Here is a 24842-nt window from a genome sequence, read left to right on the forward strand (position 1 = left end):
ATGCTTTTAGCCATTGAAAATATGGGCATATATAGGTATTACTTAAAAATGCTTACATCTAAAAGGTGCATTTATTTTAGTCTGTCACATTCAAAGTTTACCTGTGATATCATCTGACTTACAAAATCTGAAAAAATGGCGTTGATCATTCTGTGTCAGTGTCACTCGTTGACTCAAGTGAACATTTAATCAACTGTCTGTCTGTAAGTGTAAAACAACATCTCTTCAGCGGCCGAAAAGTAACATTTGAGCGTTTATAGAGCGCAGATTGGCTTTTATTTGAAACATTAATACACAGTACCAATAGAAATACAAAAAAGCACTTTTAAATCAAAACACATTTGAACATCCAAAAAAAGATAGAAGAAAAATCAGGAAACAGTCAAGTCCTCTTTAATTGCCTTCTGTGTTGTCGTCGTCATTTTTTTAAACTCTGCTCTTGATCGTCCCGCACAGCAAATCTTGACCCATTACTCTGGAATGGATCGCGCGTAGTCTAGTCTGCACTTTGGTGGTAGAGGGGGTGGTGTCAGGATTCGTCCAGTGACACCACATGTCGAGACATTGAGGTTTTCGCCTCCAAAGACAGCTGTGTGTGTGTGTTCTATACATTCTGTTGTTTAATTGACCTCTGGTCCAATACATTGCTTATTAAAATACAGAGGCTATAAAAAATACTTTTTCACTAGTTCAGCATTAATGACTCCTATACTTGTGTATATTCATAAATAATTTAATACATAGATAAATAGATATTCTGTGTGTGGATTATAAACTTTCATAAAAGCTTTTTTTTTTTTTTCAGTAGTACAGGAGTGACTATAAATGCCGAAAATGCTCGAGGGCTGCTGTCCGACCCTGATGTCCGGTAGACTGGGTGAAAGGCCAAGAGTTTACATGCGGATTGGCGCTGGTGTTCTCTTGTTCTCAGTCTTTAGCTCCGCTGGCACTCGTTCTTACTGCAGGTGGCCTGACGCTCAATCTGCCATGTGCCTTCCTCGTATGTGCAGTAGCAGATCGTGCACTCGTCAATCTTCACCTCTCGGCCAGCCGGGATAACGGCTGTGTCCGCGTAGCAGTTCGGCCCTGTACGGGAGAAAAAACAGTGAAGGTAGAGCAACAAAGAAAGCAGCCCTTATAATATGTTTGGAAATGGAATTTCACATTGGCTTTAAGTATTTTTAATGCGTTTCTTTTGTGTTGTCAGCACCGTGTCACGTTATCGAGGTCAGACTCTGAACGCTGAAAGTGCATGATTTGCTCTGTGCGTGTGATTTAATGTGCCGCTGGAACTGTGCTCCGGTCAAACTAAATTAAAAACTTGGTGATACCATAAGTCAGGTGATAAATTCTAAATTGTGTATAGATCAAGAGACCTGAAAAAATGTCCTTCTTGTTGGTGTTGGAGTAACTTCAAAGAAAAGAAAAAGAAATCTTATTGAGGTCGCCCTAGTTTGTATAATTTTTCTGCTACTAGACTCACCAAGGACACCATTCAATGTGTAAAAACACAATCAGAGGACTCAACACCCAATTCAAAGTCACATTCCTTTGTGTTGCTCAGGATCTATGAATTCACAGACATCCTTGGTCAGTCTGGAAACAGGTTCTGTTATTCTGCAAAGAGAAATTCATGCTTTAAATCAGGCAGCTGACAGTTAATATCAGCCCCATCAAGCAGGGACATTTTTAAGCAGACCTGCAGGCATTTCCAGCCGTTTTTGTGGAGTACAACTTTCTTTTTTAAAATCTTGGTCTCCATCTGTGATCATGGTGACTAAAATGTTTTAAGCCAAGTGATGATCTTCTTCAACCTTGACCAAGTGTTTTCTTGTGTGTAAACCTAACCAGAGACGAAGCACAGCATTTTGAAGAAACAAATTTGTACCTATAATTCGATCCCCTGCATTTATACGCTGCTGGAACACAGCAGTATAACATCATCCCAGCAGCTCTAAGTTCAAGGAGAATGGCCACTGTGTGGTCTATTTTACGGAGCACAAAGCTGCACCCAGGCTTAAGTTTTTGTTTTCTTGGATCCAATGTGCATTATGTTATTTTCTTGTATTGGGGTTTTCATAAAAGCTAAGTATGTTATAGTACTCTTGTGCTTTCAACTAAAATTATTTCATATATTTCACATTGTTATTTTGTCATTATTGTATGGCAGGATTTTCACAATGTTTCTATGCTAATTTAAGACTCAAGCTGAAGTAGGTCAATGCTCTCACAAGTGCTTAGATATTAATTTAGATTTACATGAGTATATATATATATATATTTTTATATATATATATGTATATATATATATATATATATATATATATATATATATATATATATATATATATATATATATATATATATGGGAATATGAGTGGAATTACCCAGCCACATATTTCAGCTTTCCACACAGACTGATGAAGGAAAACTCCTGTGTGCAAAAAAAAATACATTGTGGAACATTGTGGAGGCCAATGGGAAGCAAGCTAGTTTGAAAGTAGGACAGTACTTCAGTTATTGTTTTGCTACCACTTTAGTTTCCATATCTGTTGCAATGACCACATTTCCTTATGGAGTTTAGTGCAGCTAGTCATCCTGTTTCTGTAAAATAGTTTCATGACATCCCAGCGAACTTGAATGGAGTCAGTCAAAGAAGAGGAATGAACACAAGAGACCAAATGCGCTGCCCTTCATTTCATTTCTCTCAGTGGAAAATGGGCTCTCACATCTGGGCTTTCATTGACTGTTTCCCAAAATAGTGCTTTAAGCGGCACAGAAAAATAATGGATACACAGGCATAAAACTCTGTGAACACGGCTCTGCCGGTATCAGTGGCCATTTCTGACTGAATTTAATTCTGACTGAAACCAACGCTGCTCACGTTTAACATAATGACTTCTCACTGCGGTCCTTGTAAAGGTGGAATTTTCCATTTCTGATATTTCCCCCCAATCCAGCATGAATCATCAGTTGGCTTCGTGTCAGCTCAAAATAGCTTTTCCATTGGTCATCATTATCATGCTCTACAGACCACTAAGTGACCACTCATGGTTGATGTCGAGCAGTATTTCACTGTGGAAGACTGCGAAGAGATGCATCCTGGGATTAAAGTGATTTCAAAGAATTCTTCAGAATCCAGCTCACACAATTATCCCTTCCACTGTCTACTCCTGGGATTCCAACATTTAGGTTTCTTATTTAAAACTCGCAAATTGAATTCAATCTTGGATGTGCACATGAGAGGTCTTCGATGCTCATTTGTTTCACACTCCTTTGACTGGCTACGCCACAAGTAAAGCATCAGTCTTGCTGTAGGCTGCCTCCCCCCATAACTCCAAGGTTTGAATGCACAGAGTGGGAATTGTGCATAAAAAGCAAATTAAGCACTGTTACACACTGCTTTAATATAGTTCTGGAGTGCACCCCAAGGGACTGTTCTATTTTTTTTTTATCATTTTGCAGGAAATTGGATCTCGCTAATGGAAATTTTGATGTTAAAGGTATTTGTTAAGAACCGAGCCCTGTAAATGGCCCCGAGAAATGAAGTACCACTGGGGCCCGGCTTATTTCGATGCTCCCTTCAATCCGTCAAAATTGTGCGGACGAAAAAACTTGCCGAGCCCACAACACCAGGCATAAATGTCCTCCTTGTATCACCTAGAGCATTACCTTCTTTGGCACTAGGTGTGATGGGAATGCTTTTGTCGAGTGAAAGTACCTCTGTCCTCAACCAGTGGCTCGCAAAAAAGCACTCATAAATCATCCATTATCTCTAAAGCTGCACGGAAAAATATAAACACTGCAGGAATAGCTTCCACAACATCAGGTATAGCATAACAATGGCTATTTCCTTTAGACTAACAAGGTCTCGAGCCACTCTGTTGTATAATTAAGATGCTGATAAATGGGGAGTCTTTCAGCTGCAGCCCCGCCATTTCATTGGGCGCCGGCACCCGGGAGGAGCGTGCTGGCACATCAATCAATGTGAACAGTTTGCCGAGGCCTGTCAAAATGTCAACCCTAACACATTTATAAGTCTTCAGATGAACACGCACACACCCTATCTGAATAACAACTCATCCTGTGGCCCAGGCTGCTGTCGCTACTGATTCATCATCATTAGCGGCATTTAGAACACAGCGTCTCAAATAAAAGGCACATATGTCAAGGATATCCTTGGAGAGAGGAATGCGGAAAATAATTGTGTGTTTTACAAAATAAATCAAAAACGCTTCCTCCGGGAGCTGGGATTAAATCACAACCTGTCATACAGTCATTCACTGTTGCATGACACTCATTTGTGTTAATTAATGCATGGATTCTGCGCCGCTGTGCTCACTCATCCCTCTCACCCTATTATTCTGCCATTCACATAACACCCACCTTTTTGTAATCGCTTCATTAATATAGCATATCCCCGTCTCTCCATCACTCGTCGTCTATCTCTGCTCTCGCTCTGTGGCAGAGAGAGATTTTTTTTTTTTTTTTTATAGGCGCATCAGGCTTCACAAGAGCTTTTGAGCGACGCCCGTCGCAGCAGAGACAAATGGACTGTGCATGTGCGTGAACAGTTGGACCCAAACTGTCACTACAGCGCATCAGAAGTTGGCATGGGCGGCGCGGGAAAGAGTCTGCCATTAGCACCTGTGGCTTTTGGCTCCGTAGCAGCGGCAGATAATGGGCAGGGAAACGAGGACACATCCCAATCATCACACCCCTTAATTCTGAAATGTTAAAAACTTTCAGGGCTCCATTATATGGTAATGGAAGTCGAAGAATAGCAGGAATCACTCATCCTAATGCATTTCCTGAGTACATCTGCATTATAAATGCAGAATAAAACTGACCTTGATTTGTAAAGATAGGAACTGGGAGAAGTTCGCAGGGAGAGGCGAGGTTTTAACAACAATATTCGTCGTGTTTTTTCTTCAGGTGCTGTGTGGAGTGAACTCATGCTTTTAAATATGGACCCCTTCAGGCTGAAGCCACAGACAGAGAGTTTAATAAAAGTGCCACCTCATATTGAATATTTGTTTGCATACGTTGTCTCCAGCTACTGTGCCCACTGATGATCTGTGTGGCTGAGCAACCCAGCTGCACCACTGTCACGACCGATGTCCTTCACAGGGACAAGCCACAAAACCTTGCCAGCCTTCACAGCGGTGTGCAGTTGACTGACTTTACTAGGAGACCTTCATTTACTTCAGCCTCATAAACAGCATATTAAAGGTTTGACGCCAACGAAGAGGATATTTTTGTTTAGTTTTGGTGCCCTTCATTACTCTGTGGAAAAAACTGCTGATAAGAACACACATCGAAGTCGCATTAACATGGATTTTTAGTCAAGATATTATAGAAAATTAACACGTAACAGGCAGACCACTCAGTAACTCAGCAGTGGCCCACTCTCATTGTTAAGTCACAATGTGACAAACAATTACCTTCATTATAGTGACCTTTCACTAGTGTAATCATAACTCTGTGGGGCAATAATGGAAAATGGCCTCAAGATAATGAAATATTGCTGCATGATGAAATAATTAAACCAAGGGTTGAGAAAAAGATTTGCCATTTATCAAAAAAAAAACAAAAAAAAAAATGAAATCAATGCACACAAGTTGATTACATCATGGCCAACACACAAGTCATACTGATTTCATTATTGGTATTCATTATGTTTGTTGTGTATATTGATGTGACTTGCTATTTAAAAAACAGCATTAATTAAAATGCTAATGAATTGTTCTGTAATTCCTCCCTCCAAAACAGCGTTTGTTCCATCATACCTTAGTAACACAACAGGACGGTCAAGCTTTGGATTCCCTCACATGTAGAAGTGAAATGCACAGGACTGCAATTAGAGCTGTGTGTGTTTATCTGCTCTGACATCAGATCCCAAGTTCTGATGGATAGTGTAATAATGTAAAAATAGAAGTATCCCTTTTTGTAAAGTGTAAAAAAAGTCAAAACAAACAAAGAAATACTAAAATAACTATAAAAATACTTCTGAAAACACATCTGACAGCGGTTTCATGTTTAGAAATGTAAACTCTGGGCTTTATGGAGAATTTGAAATGTACAGACAGATGGCAAATGGTACATTAAGCCAAAGATGCATTGATATAAATAAAATACCAGTGGGGAACAATGAGCTAATACCCATGCTGATTGGTCGTTGTGCAAGGCTCATCCATCAACCAGAGTGGATCTTAGATGAGGCACCATCAGAGGATGACAGAAGACGAATATTACACAAGTGAGAGATGAACAGCCGAGCCGATCTCCATGAAATGTTCTTTTTCATCCGACTCCACACTGAGTCTTATTGAATCAAGTGTCTCCGTTGCCACTCCTGATCATCTTTGTGACCAGGTGGAACGAACACTTGTGACTGCTTATGTTTGTTATTACCAGGTGTCGTGTGGCGCACACAGCATGTAGGTGTTCTGAATTCAATGCATGCCGCCTTCAAATTGAGTGCCACCGAGTGGGTTTTATGACATTTTCGATCAAGTCTAAATTTTAATACATTTTCAAGCGTCATTACTTCTTCAGCACATTATTATATTGGGTGCTACATATCTTCATCGGATAAATTTAGCTAGTGACAGTCGTCTTTTCAGCCAACGAAATCCGAAGGCACCCGCTAGAAATGAGGAACCTGCTCTTGTTAACCTCTGCGTCAAATCAAAGAGCTACTGTTTCCAAGTTTTGTTGTGAATTTTTTGGTTGATTTGCCTCCGTTTTCACTGTAAAACTGGAAAGCTTGACAGGCGTAGCAACGCTAACTAAGGCTGGCAGGGCTTAGTGAACAGTAGTCAATTATAAAGCAGCATTCATTTTTGCGTGTATTGCCTGAGACTAGCTCTGCCTGCTACACTCCTCTAGTCTGAGCTGTCAGGATGAGATGGAGGCTGCTTCAAATGGCCAAGCCACACCATTTCACATGCAAATAAACAACTTCCCTTTCACTCGGCTATTTTTTTACGTGTTCCTTTAAAAAAAAAAAAAAACCTGCCACATCTTAAAAGGCCCTCTATGAATCATGCCTCTCTTAATTTAAATGAGTCTCTATCCCTCTTGGCAACCAGGCTACCATGTCTCGTGTTGCTCTATTTGAAGTGATTTTGGCTCAGGTTCAGACTGTTTATCACATCCCTCCCAGATTAGTGTTGACCCTAATGTCTGAGTCTTGAAGAGCACCACTTGTTTCCTCATGCGTTGCCAAGGCGATACCCTGCAAGAGCAAAGGACAAGGGGGAGGGAGCGTCGGCCGAGGTGCCGCGGAGAGAGGCTTCTCCTGCATTGATGTTTTTTTTTTTTTTTCCTTCAAAAGCAGATGCTGCGAGAGAGAAAACACTTGGCATTGAATTTACAGCAAACACTTCCATGTCTTTTCCACCTATATCAATTCTATTTCGAGCAGAAAAAAAAAAGAAAGAAAGAAACAGTTCTTTGAGAGAATCAATATTGTTTAACTGAACTTTGTGGCGGCGGGTGAATGATAGTCACAAACTTTACTGGGTATGAAACCATTTAATTGCAATGTGTTCCAGCGCTTTGAGATAATGAGTAAAAAATGATGAGAACCTGCCTCCATTCACAGCTGTTCTTTGATATTCATGAACAACTGTCTGGGGTGGATGTTCGCGATACCTCTCACTTTCATCTAGCTCCCCTGGCTCTTCCCCAAGTGTCTCCTCGCATACAGGCTGAATAACACATCTGAGACAGGGTGCTCTGCCATAAGCATTGATTTTGCATGCCTGAAAAGGCCAAGATAATGCCCCTGCATTTTTGATGAACTTATCAAACATTGAAATACTTCACTGTGATTTATATCAATAGTGAAAATGGTGCAGCGGAGAAGGGCTGTTAGCTGGGAAATGACAGTGAAGACAGCAGGGGTGACTTGTTGAATGAGAAACCAGATCAGAGTCCTCGATACAGATCTGATGTTTCAATCTTTCGCCTCATTTGTCCCATTTTCTCATATTATCTACTTTTTATGCGCACTCTTCAACCCTGCGTCAGTTTTCTTTCCCTTTTTAAACATCTGGATGAGTATTTAATCCTTTCCCATTAATGAGCTGAGCTTTGATGTGACACTTTGAATGCATCAGAGTTCCTGGGAGGCCTTAACATCTGTCTACACTTCAAACAACATCTGCAGGCAAGACAAACAACACCACCTGAGAGGGAACTCTCTGACGACCTCCAATAACCTTATTTTACACCGCCAGCACTTCATCTTGGAGCTACCACTGCGGCGCTGTCTCGTATTGAGCGCTGCATGATCAACAGCGGCGAGATGGGAGTTGACAATCAATGATCCTCATCTTTTAAACGGCAGCGTCTGTAATACCTGGCAAAGAAGCATCATGAATAAAAGACAAAGTGAAATCCGATGGCTAATCGTTTTGATATTGATACAAGCTGGAGGAAGATCAGTGGTGTCTTTAGAGTGATGTCTCATTTTACTTCTGTTTATGCCTGATTAATAGACCGTCCAGTTATTAACAAGGTATCCCCTATAGCTCATTTTTTAACATTGCTATGTTTATTTTACGGTGTCAAGTCTAGCGTGAAATGAACTGCAAATGCAAATGAAAGCATGCACCAATTAAGCCTTCAAAGCAACATGTTTTTTCTCTTTGCTGGCAGAGGCCTCCATTTTCTCCAGTGGGTGGAAGGTCATCAGTATTGTGCAGAGTTTGACACTCATAAAAATGTTTGGTGATTGTGGAGAGTGATTACACGATGACACTCCCACCACTTTTCATCAAATCAGAGCCAGAACCTCTCACCGTCCAAGAGGATGTTAAACATACTGATACAAAGAATCTCCTCTCTGCTCAATCAGCAGTGAGAGGGCTCCGACATTTGCAGTTATCCTGGATATCTGACAAACACCAGCAGGGGGGCTCGATATGAAGTGCGGAAGTCTTAGAACTGATTAGCAGATTTTTTTTTTCTCACCTGCTGCATCTTTAAAAACACTGTAGAATGACTGCTGCGCAAATGAGGCTTAAATGCTGCCAAAGGCTATTTCTGCCTCTTCATAAATACCACTGTGCCCCTGCAGATTACTCTAAAGGAGTGTGGGACCGATCTGACAGAGGATGCAGGATGATGTAGCGGCAGAATCCTAAATTTAGCGACGTGCCGTGCAGGTGTGTGTGTGTGTGATAGAAAATGAAACAACCAGCTTAAAGGGGCACTCCGGTGAGTGTTAGTATTTCATTTCCATACTTTTGGAGGATTCGATAAAGACAGAATGTTTTTCGAAAGAATGGCCAAACTCAAAGCAGCAGAGGACAACACATTCTGACTGTTAGTTCAATCATAGGTCAAGGTCCAACAATTACACAGCCTACAATTCCCAAAATGCAACTCGGCTGAGAGGAGAAGTAGGAGCTCTGTCTGGGGAAAAACTGTTTCGGTTGAGTAATCATTGCAAAAGAGCAACAACTGTATGAGAAATACCGGGTTGGTTGATATCAAATGTACAACCTGTGCAAAAAAAAACAAAAACAAATTAACTGCAACTCCCACAGTGCATTTCCACATGAAAAGAAAATTACAGTGATGTGAAACTGACAGTACAATCTGGTACTCAAATTAATTTACTTTTGCATTTGAGACCAATTAATTCACCAACCACTGCACCGTGTTTTGTTTACAAATTCAACAGTTAAGTGTTTTGAATTCTCCACAGTAATAGTGGGCCCACACGGTATTGTAGTATTCAGAGCAATCTTGGCAGAAAAAAGGCATTTCTCAGAAACAGAGATATAACAATTCAACCTGATGGCCACAGTATACACCTATAGCATTTTTTCCATCCATTCGTTTCCATGTCACCCTGCAGAGAAACCAACCAAAGAACGGACACGACTGGAAATATAACCTCCTTGGTGGAGGCAATTATTCATGTGAGTCCTGATTTTTCCATGTTGAGGAACAATGAGGATGCCATTCAAAGAAAACGTGTAAAAGGGAATTCACAGTGTGGTTACAGTACATCCAGAACCAGCAGGTACTCCCACTTCACAACCTTAATAAACACTCTCTGCCTGGTAAAAGCCCTCATGTTTCCAACTCGAACACGCCTCCAGATTGAAGCGCAGGTTTAGAAAAGCTTCTCCAGAGCCACAAAGACATTACACAACTGTTTGCAAAGGCTGAGTAGCACTCCACATGATGAGTAAACTGGTCTCAATGTGTCAAATCCATATAGTGTCCATTTACACACAGAATACAACCCACAGAAGGGAAAAGTAATCTGAGTATTTCTAATTCCGACAGCGTTAGTTGTGGTTTGGTGACTTGGCATCTTAGACATACTGAGCTCTGTTTATTGAATGGTAATGTGTGGTAATCTTATGGTAATAGGAACTGACACCATCTTAAAACTGAAAATCCTCATCGCCTGAACGAGCCCGTGGATTTTGGTGGGACTTTTGAATTAAAATACCCGCTTTCTTCAATCTGCTACGTCCCTGCACATGCTGTACTGTATCCACATCTGTGTCTCGTGACGCGCCTCAGAATGCAACCTTGCAAATCCACCGGGCATTTCACAGGGGAAAATATGGAGCACTGCCCAAAGTCTGCACAGAGCCCTCTCAGCATGATCAATATGTGCATATATAAAAAGTGGGTGAGCAGCAAAAAAAAAAAAAAAAAATGGTAACAAAGGGACCAACATGTATTTCCCAAGATTACAGCTGGCAAATATTAATTGAGTGTGGAGCGCTCCATGACTACCAATGTATTTTACGCATTATCTCTGGAGGTTGTGACAGGATTTTAATTTGAGTGTGACAATCTCTGATTGATAACTGATCACGTACATTCATTACATGCAAAAGCTTGGGTTTACAATGAATTCCGAGTCAGGAATGTTCCTAATGTGACATTCTGGATGTAATTATGATGAGCAATTAGTCATCTGCTGAATAAGGCAAATTCACTTCCTGATGTATGTTTTTCTCCTTTGTCTTTTTTCAGGATAAATCTCTCTGCAAGACAGTTGTTATTGTAATTTCACTTGCCCCAAATCTGTAATTAATAACTGTCTCGAGTTTACCCATCAATGTGGAAATGCTCAGTTTAACAAACAGCATTACAAACAAAGCATCTTGCTTGCAGTTTTACTCAAATGCGATATTAGCAGCACTGTCGTCTAATAAGCGGCTCATACAGACGGAAGCATTTTTATGTGCAACGTCCTGAGTACTTGTCTCTATCACAGGGATTTTTCTTCATGCAAAGTGCTTGCTCTTGTTTATAGCAGACAGCATGCGCCACTTTAAGATTCCAAGTCAGAGATACATATCGCAAGTCATCATTCTTTTTGCTGAAGGAAGCAATGTTGCTGACATTGCCACGTTGCATTAGAGTCACACCAAGAAAACAAGGGGACATAATCTAGGACATGCTGTCTGGAATCATCTGAAACAACTTCAGATAATCGACTCTGAGCCGCAGAATTCCTTCTCTTCAGACGGGCCAAAGCTCTCAAACCAACAGGATCATAAACTTAGAAACCCCTAGAAGCGTAAAAAGCAAACGGACCTCAAATCCCTGGACCAGACAGTAGAGATTTGGAAAATGCATCACAGCCTCCATCACTGAGTAATGAAATTAAGACTGAAAATAAGAAATGAGCAAAAAAAAAAAGGTTCAACCCACAAGTGATTAACCATGTTTTGTTGTTAAATCATTGACATAGATCTCATTATTTCTAGTTGCAGTCGTGTCATTTCTAGTCATTTCTCAAGCGTTAATTTAAAACATCAGCTGGTTCTTTGTCATTTATGACAGTAAATACAGAGTCTTTGGTTTTTGGACTGTTTGTTAGACAAAAAGCAATTTAAAGATGTCACGGGGGGAAACTGTGATGAGCATTTTATAGACTAAACCATCAATTATGAAAATAATTAATAAGGTGATTAACTGAAAATGAAAATAACTGTTAGCTGCAGCTCAACTTCAAACAAAAAAAAAAAATCTGATATGGCATGAGACTGCAAACACTGCAGTGCAGCATGCTGCGTGCTTTGCGTCAGCAGAATACGTGTCATGCTACCTTGCCCTCATAAATCCTGTTGAGGTGCCCTTGAGCAAAAACATTTGTCTAGTCCGCTCTAATGGAGCTAACCAGCAGCCACCACCAGTAGGAGGCTGGTTGCGCTGAGGGGAAGTGTTCACCACAGTGTTGTTGAAGGAGAACCACTCACCAGTCTTGCAGATGGGACAGCACTGATCCGGCTCGTACTCTGGGTCCACACACTCCGTCTGAGGGCAGGCTGCCACGGAGCACAACACCTCTCCGCTGGGCTCACATCGGCACTTCTCACATGGAGACACCTGGGCGGCAGAGCAGGAATAGTAATTAACACCACTATAACCAGTTCACAAACAGATATACCGACACACAGACAACAAAGAGTCTTCTCCAAATAATTAATTTCTTGCTATCTGGGTCCCTGGCTTTTTGTCTCGGTGTTTGTGTCTCTCCTTTTTCCACTGCTCTGTCTCTCTGCAGCTATCTCTCCAACACACACACACACAGACACACACACACACACATGAAAATACTCCTGGCTGTCTGGTTGGTTTAATACAATGTGCACTCATTGTCACAAAGCTGCATCTATAGGAGCGTCTCATCCTTCTCAACTTCATTGCCAATGAATGCCTCATTTTAGGGAGAGCTGAGTCGAGAATTGAACTTCACTATCCAATCAGTGGATATGGAAAAATCAATAGGAATGGGAAACAACAGAAAGATGCTTCCAATCATCTTGGCGCGTGAACACTAACGTTAGAAATGACTCGGTTATCCGAGCTTCTGTAATGTCTCGAAAAAGAACAAATATGGGACAAAGGCTGGAACCGAATACGGTTTGAATTACATCCAGCTCCTACATTTACTGTGAAAGGCTTCATTTAGCAGCTTGTATAAAGTCATACACCTTTCATCTTAACAAGGAGCAAAGGTTAATTCTGCCAGCATTGCTATAGATTGTAGAGGCTTGCGCCTCCGCATAGCACTCCACTGTGAAAAATGGAGCGAGGCAGCACTTAGTACAATGCCCCAGAACTTAGCAATCAAGCATAAAAACCTGCCTGTTGCTTAGTTTCAAAGCGCCCCCCTCCATACCGCATAGCACAAAGGCTGACGTACTGTATGCCGCTTGTGAGAGGTGAGCTTTCTGCAGATTTCCCTCAGCAGGAAATAGACATAGAGCTGTCGGCAACACCATGAGCCGGAAGAAGAAAATCTCATATTAGCCTTAACCTCCTGCTGTGACACTCCCCAACAAAGAGAGAGGCATTAGGAGCTGGAAAATGTAACTTCTTGACATAGACATTACACCGAGATTGTGGTGCAATCCTGAGTGGAGCCTTTCAAAGAAGTGTCAGAAGTTAAAAAAAATAAAAAAAATCGAAAATCCTGCTGGTTTTGTCTCTGCGTTTCTTCACAAGCACCGACATGCAGCTCTTTGTAAAAGTTGTAACATTACTATAACTGTAACAATATCATGTGTATCAGTAAACTGAATTTGGAAACACTCTGCTGAGCTGCACTGCTACATTCAGCCTGCGGTAATATTCAGGCTTTGTGTGAGAAAAGAGACAAGTGCTGACCTTTGCCATTATAAATCTGCCTGCCTGCTCGCTTGCATGCTGCGAGGCAAGGTAACTAGTTTTTTGTGTAGTACCTGTGATGAACTCCATTGAACAACAAGAGTGTTTCTGTCAGCACTTCTTTGTTTGAGCGTGTCAAAAATGAGTGAGTGCAGTTGACAGGCTCACCTTAAACTCTTCTAGAGAAGCGTAGATCTTGCCCCGAAACTCGCAGTAGTTCTTTTTCTCCTTGCACTGCGGGCAGCACTGGCTAGTGTCCACTTTAATGCAGCGAGGGTGAACCTTGGGACAGTCCGGCTTGGTGCACAGAGGGCCCTCGTCTGTGCAGAGGCAAGGGCACGTCGAAGGGCCCGGGGTGAATTGCTCGCCGATGGCGAACACAAAGCCGCTCTCGTCCATGCAGCCTTTCCCCCTGTAGTCTGGGTAGGCGTACTCGTCGATGGCGTCCAGGGACAGGGTTACGTCACTGGTGGGGCCCTCGTCTATTTGATTCAGGCTGTCCTGTTCGCTCCACAGCTCCTGGGACTTCCCGCCCTTAGATCCTCGTGTCTGGGAGTTGAGGTTCGTCCTGGCGCGGCTCACGGCAGTCCTGTTAGGACCCAAGGCATTGATTTCCTCCGGCTGCTGCTGCTGCTGAGCGCCGTATCTGAGCGGCTCCTCTGGGGCCGGCTTGTCCTGATGTTTGTCCTCCCTGGCTTGGGTCAACACCCTTTCCAGACGTTCTCGGCTCGCTGGTAAGGTCGCAATAGGATTACACTGTGCGCCGCTCATCAGGACCCCGAGAACAAAGAGAACTTCTGCTGTCATGGCAACGGAGTGCAGCATCTCTCCCCACCACCAGTGAGGTGGGAAAACACCTTGGCTCACATAACACACTTCACATCTCAGGTGTGAGCCAGTCCATCTGTAAAAAGAAAATTAAACTGGGGTTATGTGCTCCATATTTTGTCATTTTTTTTATCCCAGGTGTCTCATTCAGCCTCTGGAACAGTGTGAGAAATTCAGACGACTTCAGAGCACCACTCTGTCGTGTCAAACATCCTGCTGAGTGTGACGCAAGTCTGCAGGATCAGTGAATTGGATCATCAGTACAGGGAGTATTCATAGGGCCGTGTTAGGAAATCGATACTACTTCATACTGTAATACCACCCTGCATCAATCGGTCGCAGCGCTGACAGAGTAAGAGGAAAATAGCCAAAGAAGGGCCTGAATGTAACACTCTGAAGCTCCTGCTCCTCTTATGGAACAAAGAGTCAGGATCAATGTCTGCTTTATCTTAAATGAATCACAGTCATCTGTACAAAAGGAGAAATTGATTTGAAAATGGAACATAATTCCACTCTGGAAAGATGAAGTAGCCATATCAATTTCAAAATAAAGCCTGATCTGCTATATAGCTTTGCAAAGATCCATAGGGACATCAAAACTTTCTCTAAAAGAAGCATGCTAAATAACTCTTTGTTCTGTTTTAATCAAAAGTAAAAGCACATCACTTTCTTTAAAGTTTTCAGCAATGTGAGGAGTCAATACACGGCAGCTCCAGTCGAATGAAATCCCAGGATCAACTGCAGACGTTGCAGAGGCTGCACATTTTTCTTTTCTTTTTCTTTTTTTAAAAAAGCTATAGTCAATGTTTTTGTTTTGGTCTCTTGCTTAACTTGATTTACTGCAGCATGTTGAAATTCAAATGCCTGATAGGACGCTTTGCTGCGTTCGGTGGCCTACTTCCATTCATTTCCTCACCAAATGTTCGGTGTCACCGCTGAGCTCTGTTTAACGGGCTGCAGCCATGTTGACATTTATAGCTTATTTTGAAGGGAGGTGAGACTGAGCTCCATATTGACTCACTCAACAATTAACTGCAATGTCTTGTCTGCGCTTGTTTAGGAATACTTCACTGTATTGATTATTTTGTCAACCTCAATGAACACAGCTAATTTCCAGCAGAGTGATAAGGAGCCCTTAACACAGGAGGTGAAGAGAAACTAAGCATTAAATAAGCTGCGAGTAAATCCGTTTAGGTATGTGGTAAAACATAGCAGAGCAGAGATAATGCTGGGACAACTAGCCACATTAATTCTATCTGACTCCAACAATGAAGCCAAAGTCTCCCCATATGTTTTAAGTCTTGCGTTTTGATATTCATGAATTCTGATCTATTCAGAGGGAAAAAGGCTAAAATTGACTGCCGGCACGTCGGTGGTATTTGAGCTGTGTTTTAGCTGAATTGCTATGTTTGAGGCAGAATCCTTGGGAGCTGCTGTGGAACTGAGAGGAAGCAGAACGAGGTGCATACCGATAACGCTGCTGCAGCTGAGTGAGAGAGAGATGAGCCCAAGCCTCATTAGTAAAAGGACCTCATTTGGCTTTTCTCAGCCTCACCTCTCCACCTTAACAGCTGTTACTAGCTGTCACACAGTTACTGCTGCTGCTCTGTTCTCCATCAAGACGGAGCTCTGGGTGGCCCTCAGGCTGGTTGTCAACTGGGCACAAACTAGCCATGGCACCACAGTATTTACAGGATAAGGCTGGTGAAACATTTTTCTCACTGTCCACAAATGCCAATGGAATGACCAGCAACAACCCAATGCTACTTACAACAAGTAAATAAGTGTAGTCTATTTTAGGTTATAGCCTAAAACTGTGCCACAGTCCTCCACTGTTGCTCAACAAAGATTAAAAACACATCAGTGAGCTGTTGCGCTGCTGTTCCTTCACTTTGACGAGCATGAGCAATGTAGTTTATTCCGTCAGAGTGGTACTCCACTTGCCATATGCTAGGCCTGTATCAAGTAGTAGTGTAGCGGCTTGTGGACTCCATCTGTCTGTTGTAATGTAAAAGTTGCCGGTGTCTGTACATTTTCAGTTCACAGCAGATAGCTTTGCACAAAAGTAGTACATTTCTATCAAAATGTCACGTTAGCTTTGTGATTAATCGAAATGTTACTTTGAAGGACATAATGCGTTCAACATACGGCACAATATGTAAGAGCCGGCCACGTGTTGAACTTGTACTCCAAACATTGTGTATTCTGTTTATGCATGTAGCTACTCTTAGCTTGTTAGCTTAGTTACCCGTGCAGATAGCAGGATTTTTTTGTGTTAACAGGACCTCGGACCGCTGTGCACGAGCAATTCAGGCCCGGGGCGAGCTGGTTAGCATGCTTAATTCAGTAGGCATCTCTGCAATACAATACACAGATAATGTTGACTTTGCCTCAAAACTCTAATTTCTTCACATTCTGTTTTTTTGTTAATTAATGATTGAAACTAAAATTCTAACATATTGCACCTTTTAAGGCTATATCCCTCTACTTAGCACCAAAGGTTTATTAATTCAGCTGAATCCAGTCTTCAACAAATGCACTACTTCTTCCTGTTCGAGTAATTTTTGCTTAAAATTGCTTAAAGTGTGGTGGCTGTCTCCAGAAGACACAGAGCCTTCTTGAAAATAGAGACTAGTGTCTTTGTGACACTTTTTAAAGATTTAGGTCTTCGGCAGGAATGAATAGGCTCGGGGCAGAGTGGGACACAGCATAGAGAAATCTCAGAGTGCTGAGAGACAGACTTGTGCACACTGGTAGCTTTTGGTCTCCTCGTGACATTTGTGAAGAGTAAGACATATGTAGAATAAGTCCATCCACACACTTTAATATTTCGCCTCTACAACCTCATGCAGATTCTATGCATCAACTATCAATTAGAGTGTTATGTTCATGCCATCCTAATGCCATCCTACTGATCTCAGACATCTATCATAAATGTCTAATTAATTCTTAGGGTTACGTGGGCCAAATGTCATGAAATGTTAGCAGCTTGATTGAAACATAAAAGTCCATTATATACTACAGCGCTGACTGTTAAATAATGTTAAGATCCTACTCCTCAGGTTCAAGTGATGGTAAACTTTCTTACATTTATAGTGTTGCATATAAGCAATTTGGTGAAAGGTCATGGATTTATCTTTTGCCCCACAGCCCTGCAGAGAATTCACTTTTTTGCTTCACTGCTCTATCTTGAACGCTTGCAAAAGATATTCTGGCTGGAAAGAAAAAACAACTGCAAACTGACAAGAAGATTCAATACAGTGTCTGCACTCCTCTGCGGTGTAGGGTGGAGGCTTGTAGACTACTCTTCAGACAAATGTGAGAATTAAACTGAGTCTAATGAGCACATAATGTGTGATATACCGCATGCATGCTTCTGCAAAAGTCTCTTTAAGGATTGGGACCTGATGTAGCAACTCTCTGTTTTTACCGACATTGCTCGGGTCAAAGCGATGCAGCAGTCAGACTCATAAACTCAGCACCCGTGTGACCTGACATGGCCCGTGCTCAGTGCCTCACTAACTACTGGTTGCAGCCATCAGTCTGAGGTATACCAGGGTTAATACAGGCCAGCATCACTGAGTTCATTCACACTTCTGACAAATTTGAACACCCACTTTCAAGCAACAAATCAACTCTGTAAGTGGTAAAAACAGCTCTGCAATTTACACTTGTCAGCTCCAAATAATTATCTCTGGAAAACAAACACTTCTCAGCGCTGAAAAATGAGCTGTACATTTTGGTCTTAAAGAACTTTTCTTTTTTTTTAAACAAGAGCAAAGTAGTCATGTGGTTTTCCTGTTTCCACATCTGTTTGGCAACTGACAGGACTCTGCATGGTTCCAAACACTGGAGTCGTCCAAGTAATTATCAAGTGGCACAAAGTGCTGAAATGTCCGGCCAAAAATGGTCAGTCAAAAAAGAAACACGCATCGGAACAGTTCAAAATCTCAGTCAGACTCTTGTAGATTTTAACGCACTGTAGAGCGTTGGACGGAAACATTTTTAGGAACCTGGCAGAAAGCCTCTTGAGGTGAAACTTGCGTGATATCGGCAATAAAACAAAGACCTCCACTAAGCTTCTCTGTTGTGCTAAATTGTAATGTTATCTGGTTCCTGTAATTGATTTTTGATGAATAAATAACGATGCAATCAGAGGCTCTGAGAAATCATGCAGAGTGTGTGTGCACATGTGCGTGTGTGCACGCGTATGTAAAGTGGCAAACAAACTACACACCCCTGGAGTAAAATAAGGTCCTTAAATATACACATTATTAAAACATCTCTGCGCATATTATCAAATTTTAATGATCAAGCAGTACAAGAGTTTAAACGAGCTGAGTTTCTAATCCTCCACCATTTAGCCAGCCAGCACAGCCACGGTCGGGCAGCGCTGGGGTGCGATGTGAGAGTTGTCAGTTCAAACCTCGGGCCTGTCAGGTCGAACAGCGGGAAAACCTCAGCTGGAAACTCAACAGGAGAGGAAGTTTATTTCCATTGAATAAAATATTACATCATTGGAACTTGGTATCAGTGAGGAAAGTCATATTTAAACCTGTGATGATGTACCTGCTGCAGTGTGCATATTATACAGTCCCCTCTGTTTGAGGTCTGCAGGGCTTATACAGCCCAAAATACACATTTCACATTGTTATGGTACTTTAATATTTGCTATGAGACATTTTTATACATATAATTTTGAACTAATAATGTGTTTCAGAGATCTGCTGCTAAAGATAACAGGTTATTCAATAGATTTCTCATCTGTGTTTGTATTTCTGTCAGAGCTTTAGCTGCTGTTCCTAATAGTTCAGTAATGTCACTGTGTGGGATAACTGTATAGTTCCTTGTCTATGAATGGTCTTTTGATGCAAAGAGGAAGAATAAACTTTAAAATGCCTTAATGCTTAGCAAATAAAACCTGTCTAATCTGAGACGTTTCCTTCTTTGGTCCAACAACATCTGTCTACTGTCACTTCATTATTGTCACTTTCAAGCCCACTTTGTGGCAAATTCAAGTATTACCCCTTCAGTACCTTTCAACAAATATTCTACAAAACATACAAATGGATAAAAGCTGTTAATACTTTTACATCAATGTCAGCAGAACATATGGATCAACACTGCAGGGACCAGATCTTTGCCAGACACAATGTAGGGCACTCATTCATGTCTCGAACCAAAGCACCGGGGTTGGAAGAGTTACTTAAATATATACAGTTACTAATTTACTGTTAAAAAATGTAGTCAGTAATGAAATTATATCATTCTTCGTTTTAAAGTTGTCATCCTGTTCGCAATCCCTCTTTTGTACTGAATGAATCTGTAATCTATTTACATCTTTTTTCTGTAACTTCACCGGAATGCAGTTAGGTTTGTTTTGTCTTTGGTTATGTAATCCTGTTACATGTATTGTTATTGTTATATGTAAGCTTTCTAAGCACAAGACAGTGATTACATTTCCTGCTTATTTTCACCACTGTGTATTTTTACTGCCCTTAAAAGTAGAGCCTTGCCAATACATGATTACTGGTGTTGATGCAGATCAAAAAAAGATCTGATATCTGATGTACCGGCCAATATTGTTTTATATGTTTATACAGTGAAACACACATTTTTTCTGGTTACAAATGTGGCCATCAAACACTTGATAAAACACTTGATAAACAAAGATACGTATATGGTGGAGGCACAATGTTTTACAGTTAAATTAGAATGTTGATGTCAAAAATGACATTAGTGAACTGAAACAATACCTTTACTCAAAATTTTGTAATTAAACATTGCCGCAGGCATCTACTTCTGCTTTATGTTCTGTAAAAAATAGTAAAAAAAAAAAAAAAAACACATATCAGACAACATACACTGCAATGCCAATTAGGGATGTTAATGATTAATCGAGTCATCTCTGAGAATGTTGATGATAATGTATTGAATATGACTTTGTATTGAAAAATGTGTGTCAAATGATCAACCAATAATTAGTTGATAAGACAGACGGCTGTTGATTAAAGAACCTGCATAACATTTGCATCCCTAATACCAATATATCTATGATGAGCCAAAATCGACTAATAACATCGGCCAACCAACATATTGGTGGGGCGCTGTTAGAATAATTATCAGTCTGAATTACAACTGAGAGTCATATTTCTGGGGGAAAAGCCAAATAAACTGATTTTTGGGTATAAATTTAACCATAGTGTACGCTTTCCAGTATACAAGGCGAGGTAATCACATCATGCGTGAACACTCAATAGAATAAGACCTGACTTACATTAAAATGTCTCCCTTAAAAATATTCCACTTCTCTGGCTCCAAATCTCTACAGCTTGATTTCCTGCACACATTAAACAACAATTATCACACATTACACTAGATGCTACCTTGGAAAGGCGATGCAGTATGCAGCCGCAGAAAATTATAATTATCTGCCTTAAATGGCTTAAAATCCACAATAATACAACTGCATTTTGTTATTCTGCTCGCCTATTACCATCGCAAATTTAAATGCTGCCGTGCCTTGTGCCATTACTTTTGTTGACTAACTATGTTTCCACTTGCCACTGACATTTAAATGTTGCAGTGGCCTCCTGCAACACAGAGAATGAACTCACTATTAGCCTCGGTGCTTGCCAGCAAGACCGGGTTCGGTCATTATCGTCACTGTAGATATAAATCCCCCCGAGTCCAAAGGCCAAAGTTCTGTTTACAAGTCAGGCTATTGAACGTAGCCGGTTGACCACTGAGGTGCAGCAACAATGATTAATCAAGCAGGAACTCCACCTGGCTGTTAGTTCACGGTTCAATGATGCTCACCATCGCATTGATTTATGACTCATAAATTATTGTCGTTTTCATTACCCGGCGGAGCGAATACGTCTTGACACACGCAACCTGAGCTCGGGGTGAAATTTTTAGCCCCACCTTGACTAATAAGATACTGTTATTCATATAGATTGAATTGGCACGGCTTCAATAACACAAAGCATGGCGGTGAAGTTGCATTAAGGTTGACCTGCCTCTTGCTTTCCTTCTTTGATGCCACACAGGAAGGTTCCTTGCAGGGGGGGGTGGTGATAGCAGTTTCACACACAAAAAATGCTATAAATAGGGCCAAATGCACTGAGGCAGCTCTCTCATCTCCAGGAATTTTCCACAAGAGAGCTCAGATGTTTCTGTCTGTTTGTTTATTTCTAATTACCATGTGTCATTAATAAGTGTGAGCAGTATTTTAAAAAAAAAAATATTTGTAAAATCTGATCTGGCTGGTAAAACCTCACGTTGACAGGGGAGGGGAGAGAGAGTGACGCGCACAGATTCCTCCTTGTTTTGATTTGTGTTTACGGCCGGCGTCGTGCCCTGTTTAAGTCTGACACCGAGCCTCCAAAACAAGCAAACACATGCACATTCACATTGTCTTGGAGAATAAAGCTCCTGCGCTGTCCCTCTGTTAAATCAAACTGGATGTCATTGAGAGGAAAACCATCTCCTCGGGGCTAGAATTAACCCAGACAGACAATATGGCCTCACTGCTGTGTGCACTTCATTTATTGCACATTACAGATTCTCCTACTAACACTGCTCCGACGTCCCAACATGCCATCGATGGCACACGGGGAATGCAACAATTTACTTTGTGGTCTACTTCAATTTATGACGACGCAGATCATGGGGGATGAGATGTGAAATGTTTAGACAGGGGTGGCTAGTGGGCTTGGATCTGACAGGGCCGAGAAAGTATTGAATTAATGATGCCACATTTTAAAAACTCGTTTTCATACAGATAAACAGTGTGAAATGATGAAATCCAATTAGAGCAATAAGGGACACTAAGGCAGGAGGAGTATTAAGCCATCTGCCAGTGAGTAAAGATTGCTGCAGGGCTGCCTAATTGAATTTTATCCTCTGACTGTAAATCTTGTGAGTGACCCAAATCAGAGGAAAGTTTGCCTAAACGTGCGATGCAAAAACCAACGGCCCCTTGCACAACTGTCACATAATCTTAAGATTATGTGCAGGGGAACAAGGTGAGATTTTGCTCACACACACAGGCTGCTGGGGCGAGTGTGTGGCTGGAAATGTAATAAGAAGCAGAGTGTAAATCAGCTGGATGTTGGGATGACGATGACGGCAGGCAGCCTTTTTCATTTTTACTTTCTTCTGTGTCACACGCAGGGGTTGCAGAACTGCACAAATAAACACCAATATTTTCAGGAAATAATACACGCTCAAGACCCCACCATCTTTTCCACAACTATGCATTCAGCAAACGATAAACACAGTATTTTACATGTTTAGGCTGCCTACTCTGCTGTTCAAGGCTGTGTTGAGTAGATGTTGCATCCTGGAGTGTGTGTGCGAGCAGGCACGGTCTTTGTGCAGCCACTGAAATCCGTGTGATGCTTCTTAGAGCAGCCTCAGTCCCATTTACATCAGAATGCCCACACTCCTCACTCACACTGATACCTATGCAGCTTCTACAGGTGCATCATCCTTTTGCGCAGGCTGCATTAGAGCCCCCCTCCTCCTCCCAATCAGCCTAATTTGCATATAAAAGCTATTTGGTGATGGATGCAATTTAATTTTCATGAGGGTACGGTGGCTTTCCTTGTAACCCCGAGAGAGTAAAAAATAAAAGAAAAAAAAAAAAACCTCCCAGGAGCTGCAACCCAAGCACCAATTTTCAGCAGGACATTCTCAGCAAACTAAGTTGATGTGATTTTCGCCAAGCATCGGAGCAAATGAGAGCACCAACATGCATGAATCAAGCAAAAAGCAGCATCCTGCCACAGCAGCGTTGCTATAATTCACCTGTGATCCTCGGAGTCCGTCTGTATCCGTCAGCGCGCCGGGTTGAAACACAGCCTTTCGGACTGCTGGACAGCGGGAGAGCCACGACAGCAACAAATGATCAGCGGTGAGGAGATGGAAACTGACGCTCGTTAAGCCAGTCAAATGCACAGTTTCCCCGGAGGATGCTGCAGGTCATCAGCGCGCCGCGCTCAACTTTAATCGTCACAGTGAGTGAAAAAGCGCTCCGTCGATCCGCCGCTGCGAGTGCTGCTGCTGTCCCTGCTCCACACTGGCACTTTGTTTCTCACGGTGACAACAAAATAAATAAATAATTTAATGAACGGAGGGGGGGGGCACGCGCTCAGACGTCACGTTCGGCCGCGCGGCCACCAGGTGGAGCAGTTTAAAGTGGGAGAGGCAACAACGGGCAGTCAATTAGTGGGACCAGTGGACGCTCACAGGTCGGTTCATGAGGTCCACATGCGGCGGTGATTAACGACTTCACTTAATTATCTCCGATTAGAGAGTCGTTTCCGTGACACAGTTTGGTCAACGCGTAATTAGTTGCCTAATGAGAAAAGACTAAAGCACATTATACAAGGAGGGGAATTAAAACGTGTGGATAATTGTCAGTGTAATACCTGCACGGTGCACACCGGGAACCGTGCAGGGCCGCACACAGGAATTTAGAGACACTGCGGGTCACCAGCCCTGACACATACCCCCCCCACCGAGCATGTGACCAGATACACATACATTTACTGTTATCATTTTAAATATTCACGTCTTTTCTTCAGTTGGGCTAAGTATTCAATTACACTTTATATTTAATTGATGCTTTCATTCATGCAATTTGTGTTTACCTGTATACTGTAGTTGGTAACTGCTTACATTTAGCATAGCCCACCTATTGAGCACAAACCAGGATTTCAACATTGATAACCAATTAGAAAGAAAATAGCATTTTCAGTAATCTAAGATGTGGTTTACAACACCATCCTGTCACAAAGCACACATTTACATAAGTATTTTAGATAATTAGTTCATATGTAGGTTGAAAGAAAGACAATAGTGTGATATGTATTTCTTCAGAGTCATGTTGGCCTGGCAGATGAAATGTCGTGGTCGACACAAAGACTTCACTTCAACACATTACATTTTTCATATAAAAGTTCAGAAACATGGAACTGTAGAGTCCAGGACATTTGGAATGGGGGTACTTTTGTTCATTAATGTAAAATAAGGCATACAGCTTACTGTTGTAAAGCACATGGGCATGTAATCATAGCTTTTATTACGCAGAACCATAACTTGTGCAGCAAATTTCTCAAGTTGAAAAAAAAAGAAACACAACGTTTTAACCCTGAAAACAGCAGTGGCTGCGGTGGCTTAATACGGTAAGTGGATAACTGTGAGTCTGAAGGTTGGCAGTTTGCTTTAACTGTGAATGTTTAATTAATTTCTCTGACTAGCTGGTGAAAACAACGTCCACCTGTAAAAGTCTTTTCAATGGAAAAATGCTCACAGGTTACTAAAACTGGCATCACTTTTAATTC

At 41.6% G+C, this 24842-nt stretch overlaps 1 protein-coding gene across 1 annotated transcript; it reads right to left on the minus strand.

Annotated features, from left to right (window-relative positions):
• Nucleotides 1–268: 268 nt before the first annotated feature.
• Nucleotides 269–23587, minus strand: vwc2 (von Willebrand factor C domain containing 2). The gene is made up of 4 exons (XM_037124992.1): nucleotides 23305–23587; nucleotides 13831–14566; nucleotides 12249–12378; nucleotides 269–1086 (listed from the first exon to the last, which is right to left on the minus strand). The coding sequence occupies exons 2-4, from the start codon at nucleotides 14485–14487 to the stop codon at nucleotides 935–937; spliced, it is 939 nt and encodes a 312-aa protein (XP_036980887.1). The 5' UTR covers nucleotides 14488–14566; nucleotides 23305–23587; the 3' UTR covers nucleotides 269–934.
• Between the last annotated feature and the right edge of the window lie 1255 nt (nucleotides 23588–24842).

The sequence above is a fragment of the Acanthopagrus latus genome, chromosome 15 (genome assembly GCF_904848185.1).
Source record: "Acanthopagrus latus isolate v.2019 chromosome 15, fAcaLat1.1, whole genome shotgun sequence".
In the NCBI taxonomy this organism is placed as follows: domain Eukaryota; kingdom Metazoa; phylum Chordata; class Actinopteri; order Spariformes; family Sparidae; genus Acanthopagrus; species Acanthopagrus latus.

Excerpts from the sequence above, each read along its gene's own strand:
- vwc2 (XM_037124992.1), bottom strand. The coding sequence starts at position 14,487 with ATGCTGCACTCCGTTGCCATGACAGCAGAAGTTCTCTTTGTTCTCGGG. Across the intron at positions 12,379-13,830 it reads CTTCTCTAGAAGAGTTTAAG|GTGTCTCCATGTGAGAAGTG; the intron begins GTGAGCCTGTCA and ends TCTGCCGCCCAG. Across the intron at positions 1,087-12,248 it reads CTGTCCCATCTGCAAGACTG|GGCCGAACTGCTACGCGGAC; the intron begins GTGAGTGGTTCT and ends TCTCCCGTACAG.